Source organism: Echinops telfairi, unplaced genomic scaffold (assembly GCF_000313985.2).
Source record: "Echinops telfairi isolate 266 unplaced genomic scaffold, ASM31398v2 ScPeMD7_4225;HRSCAF=4972, whole genome shotgun sequence".
NCBI lineage: Eukaryota > Metazoa > Chordata > Mammalia > Afrosoricida > Tenrecidae > Echinops > Echinops telfairi.
Genome location: NW_022108124.1, coordinates 19,850,896 through 19,859,351, shown reverse-complemented (window position 1 = coordinate 19,859,351; position 8,456 = coordinate 19,850,896). Strand labels below are relative to the sequence as shown.

At 37.4% G+C, this 8,456-nt stretch overlaps 1 protein-coding gene across 2 annotated transcripts in view; it reads left to right on the top strand.

The window, feature by feature from the left end:
• EIF2A (eukaryotic translation initiation factor 2A) overlaps positions 1 to 8,456 on the top strand; it is a 29,088-nt gene that overhangs the window by 8,064 nt on the left and 12,568 nt on the right. The window contains exons 3-8 of one of the 2 annotated variants that reach the window (XM_004708534.2): positions 1,810 to 1,928; positions 3,106 to 3,205; positions 3,566 to 3,648; positions 5,355 to 5,428; positions 5,514 to 5,658; positions 5,861 to 5,977. In XM_004708534.2, the coding sequence (XP_004708591.1) occupies positions 1,810 to 1,928; positions 3,106 to 3,205; positions 3,566 to 3,648; positions 5,355 to 5,428; positions 5,514 to 5,658; positions 5,861 to 5,977 (638 nt within the window). The remainder of the gene's footprint in view (positions 1 to 1,809; positions 1,929 to 3,105; positions 3,206 to 3,565; positions 3,649 to 5,354; positions 5,429 to 5,513; positions 5,659 to 5,860; positions 5,978 to 8,456) is intronic. The other variant, XM_045295087.1, reaches the window with a different exon arrangement.

The window sequence follows — 8,456 nt, the reverse complement described above, 5'->3', positions numbered from 1 at the left end:
GGAGGGTGGGGGGGAAAATGAGGACCTGATGCCAGGGGCTTAAGTGGAGAGCAAATGTTTTGAGAATGACGAGGGCAATGAATGTACAAATGTGCTTTACGCAATTGATGTATGTATGGATTGTGATGAGTCTTATGAGCCCCTAATAAAACGATTTTTTAAAAAAGGTGAAATGTCGATTGATGACAAACCTCATTCTGGATGTCCATCAACTTCCTGAAAGGACAAAAATGTTGACTTGTACTGCATTTGGAGCTCGTTCCACCAGGTCAGACTGTTAATCAAGCTTTCTGTTGAGAGGTTCTGAAAAGACTGCCTCTTGAAATGGTTGAACATTCATCACTTGCTTTTGGAAGAATGACTATTCCTTCCAACTTCTATTGATGTTTCCTGCATCATTCAATATTTAGAATCCTGTAATCTGCTTCAGCGTTTCCCTCAGATCTTCAACTTGAGATGTGCCGAACATGTTCTTCCCCTTGGTTTCCTAACTCCAGGTCTCTGCGTGTTTCATACTAATGTTCTGCCTTGTTTTCTTAAGCTGTCTTTTGAAATTCTCTCTTCTTTGCATCTTCAACTTCATCATTTCTCATATTTGCTTCACCTACTCTGTGTTCAAAATCAAGCTTCAGGGTCTCTTCTGACATCCAATTTGGTCTTTTCTTTAATGACAATGGCATTTTGCTTTTTTCATGTGTGATATTCTTGGTGCCTTCCCACAACTTGTCTGCTCTTTGGTCTTTAGTGTTTAATGTATCACATCTGTCCTTGAAGTGCCCTCAAGATTCAGGTGGAATATACGCAAATGGTTGTTGACTCATTTAAAAAACAACCGGATTGCCGTTGAGTCTAGTGGACTCAGAGTGACCCTATAGAAGAGGGTGGAACTGCCCCTCTGAATGTCTGATACTGTAACTGTCCAGAAGTAGAAAGCGCGCCTTTCTCATTTGGCTCTCGTGGGCTTTTTCATTTTCATCAGCTTCTACCTGGCCTGCTGCAGAGCCATCGATGGCCTGGCTTTGGCTGGTGATGCTGAGCTTTTCCTTCTTTGTGACTGTGGCCAAGGCCGTATTTCCAACTACTGACCCTTTGGTTGACCACTTCAGACAGGCGGTGGAATTCTTCACTTTCTTCATGCTGGCTACTGGCTTTAGTGGTTGGTGCATCACAGGATTCCAGAACGGAAACCAAACTCACTGCTATTAGGTCGGTTCCAAGACGACTAACTCTTTATAGATGTAGAAAGCCTTATCTTTCTCCCACTGATCAGCTGGTGGTCTTGAAATGCTAATCATGGTCAGCAGCCCAGCCCTGCGCTCCAGGGATCAGCGGACCGGTTAGAGAGAGGGAAACAGTTGGAGAAGTGTATAGATCTAGATGGAGGAGCTGTCAAAACTATTAGTTTCACATTGTGATTTTTTTAATAAACTTGTCTGATTTTATAGCATTACTTTTTTACTTAGCCCCACACATATCTTGTGACACTACTGTGAGAGTTAAATTAAAGCTGCGTGTGAAGTGGAAGTCTCCGTGTTGACGTGGTACGGATATCACAAGGGTCCTTGTGTGTAAAGTATAAAAGTGTCCCCGCTGCTGTGCTGCCCGTTACTCACAGCTGCTCAGTCCTTTCCACTTGACCTTCTCCGAGTTACTTCATGGATATTTTCTAAAACAACCTGAAAACGGGGCTTTTTGAAAAAATGAGCACTTTACAGTAGTTTGTATTGGAAAAGAAATATGAATGTTTTGGTTGCTGTTGTCTGTTATAAAACAGTATTTCGCTGCTGAAGTAATTTCTTTTGAAACCAGAGTAAATATTATCAGTGTCACTAACAAGAGACTGCTGCACTCCTTCGACCTCCCAAAGACAGTTTGCCTTGAGTTCTCCCCCAAAAACACTGTCTTGGCAACGTGGCAGCCGTATACTAGTAAGTATTTTGTTATTATAAAAAATATTCTAAGAGGGAAAATTAATTTCTCTAAAAAAACTATGAATAAATTTTGCAGCTTTATTGCAGGCAGTTAGTCTATATGATAGTAAACGCTGTCAGTGAGCCTCTTTAATCAGCAGTGAGCCTTATAATACATTAGTGCAAAGAGCCATTATGAGGCACAGGAAAAGGAAAACCTCAAAGGGAAATTTAGAAAAGAATAACAAGTAGATAAGAAAGACCTATTAAAAAAAAAGAAAGAAAGGTCTTTGATGACCCCAAAAATGACCTTTTAAAACTAAGTGTTTTAAATAATGACTGTGAGTGAAGGACAGAGTGTAATAGACACAACATCTTAAAAGATGTGGGTGGCCCAACAGAGGATACGAAATGTGCCGTTTTTAACAACACATGGAAAAAACCTAGAAGCACATCAGATGGAATTTTGAGTGGGTTTTTTTTGGTTATGTGTGTATACATGTTCTGTTTTCTTATAACAGTTTTTTGTATCTTATAGCAGTTTTATTGACAGTTAAGTTCCTTACCACACAATTCCATGTTTTAAATATTTTGAAAAGAATTTTGCATACATGAATAATTGAATTTTATTTTATGTAGCTGTGCTTCATAAATGAATAATGAAATATTGAGAGCCTAGTATAAGGTTATTTTTAAGAAACATTTTCTAATGATATGGATATTATTAAATTGACTATGATACTAGTTCAATTGATAAAAGGTAAATTTCTTGGTTTTTCTGAAGACATGGTTTCTAATGGATTTTATTTGTTCGTACTAATAAAAGGACATTGAGATTCATGAGTGCTTTTATTGAGCACCTTTTTTTAGGGGGGGGTTGACTTATAGGACACAAGGTTTCATGATAAGATATTTAAAGACATTTAATCCATTTGACAGCAAACCATGTTAAACTTAAGCAGTCTCGATGTATCCCTCGAGTCCGTGGCAGTGAACTCATTTTAGAGGTACTAGATCTCTGTTATCACTAGTTGGCATGACTTTAGTAGTGGATTATTACATAAAGGGGAAAGTTGATTTAAAGCAACCCTTTTACTTGATTTTTATAATCTTGTTCAAATCTTTTCTAGGAGTGAGATCTTTTTACAGGTGTTAAGAAACAATTACTGCAACAACAGAAATGTTTTTATTACAGCTTCGAAAGACGGCACGGCGGGGGCCCCGAATCTGCAGCTGCATGACATGAAAACGGGGACATGCTGGAAATCTTTCATCCAGAAAAAGATGCAAAATTGGTAGATACGTTATTTAAGTTTTTATTATGAGTAAGATATTACACTTTAATTATCACTGTATAGTTTGTTTCTCTGATAGTAATCTCAAAAATAATGGCCAGACCAAAAGCTGGTTCTTTAAGAATATTTACTGTATGTGGAATCATCGTGTAGGCTAATGCATTTTTTTATTGTTTCTTTTACTTGGTATTTGAATGGACAGAAACAATATTCTTCTCTTATTCACACTGACTAAGACTGTTAATAGTAATGGCCTTAACATCATATCTATAAGTACTTTTCTTTAATTGCGCAATACTTAAACATTGAAATGTGAGATTACATCCTGTATTAACATTTTTTTATATGCTTACTTCTCAGGTGCCCATCTTGGTCAGAAGATGAAGTTATTTGTGCCAGAAATGTCAACAATGAAGTTCACTTCTTTGAAAACAACGATTTTAGTATGGAAAGATTTATGGAATCATTTTTATTGTTTATTATAAATGTATATTGTTATATTACCTTACATAGCATCATAGGATTCTTTTAAGTGGTGTTAATTTGTCTGTCATTGATTGCTTCTATGAATTCATTTCCATACTTCTATAATCTGACTACCATTGAATTGTTGCTAACTAATTGCACCCCTGTAGGACAGGGTCGAAGTGCCCGTGTGGGTGTCGGAGACTGTAACAGTTTACGGGAGTAGACAGTCTTTCTCCCTCGGAGCAGCTGGTGGTTTCTAACCCTGACCGTGCAATTAGCAGCCTAGCGTGAAACCACTGTGTCATCAGGGCTCCTTCTGTGTCTTATTACTTGATAATGACCACTAAAGTAATGCCTGGGAATACTTTTTAAATTTTAAGTATCCTTGACATTCTGTTGCAAACAATTTGGAAGTTTTTAAAATTAAATTTGTTTTTTTGTACGTGGAGGATTTCAAACATTAAAAACAGACCTAATCCCAACTCCATTTGCCTATGGTCAATCCTACTTTATCCATATGTTCCAGTTTGTCTTTCTCAATATGCTGAAACAAGTCCTAAACAGCATATCATTTTACTCTGAAATATTTTAGTTTATATCCCTGAAGATTAGGGCTCCTGATTTTTGAAATTTAATTATGTACTATTATCACTGATCATTATCTGTATTTAAATTAAATATGTGATCACTGTTCATACTAAAATTCTGGTCACTGTTCAAATTTCTAATAATTGCAATCGTACTTTCTTTTTATTTAATTCAGGATCTAATAAGGTCCTGAACATTGTCCTTTCTTGATTCATCTTTTATATATTATCTCCTCTCCAGCCACACCACCCCTTGCAGTTTAATTGTTTAAGAATAACGTTGGTTTCCTTTTGTGTTCTCCTGCGTAAACTACGGATTGTATCCTGAGGGAGGGAGCCTTGGTGGCCTAGTGCTTACGCTTTGGGCTGCTAGCTGCAAGGTCAGCAGTTCGAAATTCACACCAACCTCCAGAGGGCTCGCTGTGAGTCGGCATTGACTCAGTGGCAATGAATTTCATTTTGTTGGTTTATTGGATCCCATCTTGTAATCCAGTCTGTTCGCCTGTCCCTTGTAATTTGCTAGATGGATCTAGAGTTGACAGCTTTAGGTGTATTTTTGGCGAGGTTTGGTGAGGGCAAGGGTACAATGTAAGAAGGAATTTCCCCTATCACTATTTGGTTACATAGAAGTATATTTGAACAGGAAAAGACCCAAACCTACTGCCATTGAGTTTATTCTGACTCATAGCAACCCTATAAGGGTTTCCACGGCTGCAAATCTTTACGGAACCGCATAGCCTCATCTTTCTCCCACAGAGCATCTGGTAGATTTGAATCACCAACCTGTAGGTAGCACTCCAGCATTTACCCAACAACATTTGCAGGACTCCTATTTGTATACGAAACATACTATATATAGATATTCTTTCCTTTATTGGTTTTAATTTAATGTTTCTCAGTTGCTTCTTATTAGCTTATGAGCTCATTGATTTAGACACATCTGATAAGTTTAAATCCATTGCAGTTATTGTTTGTTATCTGCCTCACCTATACCGTGAGCAATATTCATGTGTAGCTGTGTTAGCTATCGATACTCATAATGGATCCTATTAGTGGTCTTCTTTCATCAACCTAACAACATTCTTTTTTTTTAGATACAATTGCAAATAAACTGCATTTGCAAAAAATTAATGATTTTGTGTTATCCCCTGGACCCCAACCATACAAGGTAACTGCTATATTTTGTTTGCTCATGGGGAATGCTATGAAATTAAACTCTTCCCTAAGTTGTGGTTTATGTATGTGTACCTTAGGTGGCTGTCTATGTCCCAGGAAGTAAGGGTGCGCCTTCATTTGTTAGACTCTATCAGTACCCCAACTTCGGTGGACCTCATGCTGCTTTAGCGAACAAAAGTTTTTTTAAGGCTGATAAAGTTACAATGCTGTGGAATAAAAAAGGTATGAAAAAAGATATTTTGTACCTTATTTTGTTTAGTGTCAATTTAGACTTCACTTCTGCTGTGTCTGGACCAGAGTCAAGAGTGTCTGGGCTTGCGAGCTAATAGAAATTCAGATGGGCCAGTATGTTTTCATTGTTTCTCTGAAGTCACTGTTAGGTTAATTTGTGCTTTAAATCTGATACAGTTTGTTACTGTTCTAGCCACTGCTGTGTTGGTAATAGCTAGTACAGAAGTTGACAAGACAGGAGCGTCCTACTATGGGGAGCAAACACTGCACTACATTGCAACAAATGGAGAAAGTGCCGTTGTACAATTACGTGAGTATTCCAGCCATCTTCCTGGGATAGAAACAATAATCGTATCAGTACTGCTCCATAAATACAGTGTAAACTGATCTTCTTCATTGAGTGATTGAATTCACATATTTCAAATGACCTGCAAGATAAAAGTGCTCTTAAATGAGGAACTTGATATAATCTGTAAACATAATTTATTTTGACAGAATCCAGTTAGGTAATTGAGTCATGCTATAATTTTAGTAGGAAACTTGTTGAATTAGGTGATTCCATTATTTTAGGAGCCCTGGTAGCATACTGGACAATGTATTGAGTTGCTAACCACATGGTAAGCAGCTTAAAAGCCCACCAACCATTCTTGGGGAGAAAGATGAGGCTGCCTGCTCCTGTAAAGATGTAAAGTCTCAGAACCCCCAAGGACCAATTTTACGCTGTCCTATAGTTTGCTGTGAGTTGGAGTAGACTCAAAGCAATGAAGTGTTTTTTTGTGAGCTCTCTTGGGCTTTTTATAACTTATGACAGCAGGCTACAGCACCGAGCTTCTCACTGGCCTCAGAACTTCAGGGTGATATGAGAATGTTACAACTCCACTTGTATGGATGAGCTAAATTAAAATGTAAAAGATTCTGGTGTGTCCCTAATTTTTATTTCAACTTGACTGTACAAAAATAAGTTAAACTTCCTTACAAAAAATGTGTGTTCTCATTGAAACTAGAAACAAAACAAGAAAGACTCTGTATTTAACATTCTGAAAGGCCTAGTCAGTGAACCTGATCAAAAGAAATACTCCCCAAAAATCTATGACAGATTTGTTTTCTCATCGCTTAACAGGCTAGAAGTCTGAATTCAGAGCACTCTGGAGGAGGGTCCTTGTGTCTTCTGTTCCTCAGTGATATTCATGTGCCTTGGCGTCTGTCTTACCCCATCTCTGCTTGCTTCTGTATTCCTACCTGGTACTCTTTCTATCTTTTAGCACTACAAAGAAAAACCCACATGAGATTATAACCATCGTTCTGGGGGTTAGGATTTACAATGCATATTTTGGGGAGACAGTTCAATCCATAACAAAGAACAACAAACACAAGAATTACATAGGACCTATGAAAGGAAAGCTTTCCTGAGTGACAAACTATGTCCTTTACTTTAAAACCCCAGAAAGACATCCTCTCTTTTCATACTAATCTAAAAAACAGCATGGCAACAAAAATTTTTCTTAAAAAAAAAAAAATGCTGGTTCTAAAATTGATATTGAAACTAGCAAAAATATTTTGGAAACTTGCAAAAATCCCAGTGTTGGGAAATTCTTAAACTGCCAAACGAAAAGCTAAACTTTCCGGCTCATAGTGACCCTATCATATATTAAATTATTATTATGAAGGCAATTTGATTTTCGCTTGGGGTAGACAGATAAATCAGTGAAACAGAACAGAGTGCAGAAAGAGCTCCGTATTTCTATAGGCACTACTATGTAGTAAATTCAGCATTTGAATCATTACGTAAGTAGTGGGTCTTGAGTATATGGCTTGTGAACAGCTGGCTGCTTCTCATTTGGATCCAAAAATTAGTATCTATCTCTTCACTAAATAGCAAATAAGCCAAAAACTTATACTTCAAAACTACAATTGAACTAGAAGAAAATATGGATGTTTTTTTTTTCTATAAAAGAGTAGGAAAAAACTAAAGACAGAAGACACAGAAGTAATGAGAAAGAATTATAAATTAGAAAATATAAAAATTATAAATTTCTGTTCTGGGGGAAAATGAGTCCATTAATTAAGTAAACTAAAAAGGGAGGGTAGTAAGAGAAAGGACAGATTTTCTTAATCTATCAAGTTAATAGTATGAAAGGCCAGTCACAAGAAATAGTAGTCACGAGACAATAAAAATCAGTTCCTAAGAAAAGAACGTGCCTTTATTGCCAAGTGCTTAGTTTATAGAGTAATTAAAGAAATAGGAGGGAAAAGCGGGACTGTTCACTCCATAGTTGGCAAGCATAAGAATGACATGTGGTGTGGTCAGAGTGAGGGGAAACCTGTGTTCACAGAAAATCGTGTTAGGAGGGCATAAGCTGGCACGGTTCTGTGGAGGGTATTTTGATGGCATATTCTTTTTTTTAAATCTCCATTTTCCTTTAATTCTCAAAGACATCCTTATTCTTTGTCAGGTTCAAGTGCATCATTTTTTAAATCAATTTTTAGGGGCACATACAACTCTTATCACAATCCATGCATGTATCAATTGTGTAAAGCACATTTGTATATTCATTGCCCTCATCATTCTCAAAACATTTGCTCTCCATTTAAGACCCTGGCATCAGCTCCACATTTTCCCCCTCCCTCCCCGCTCCCCCTTCCCTCATGAACCCTTGATAATTTATAAATTATTATTTTGTCATATCTTACAGTGTCTGACGTCTCCCTTCACTTTTCAGTTGTCCGTCCCCCAGGGAGGTGTCATTGGGTCACCCTTTCCACCTCACCATCCCTCCATCCTCCTGGTA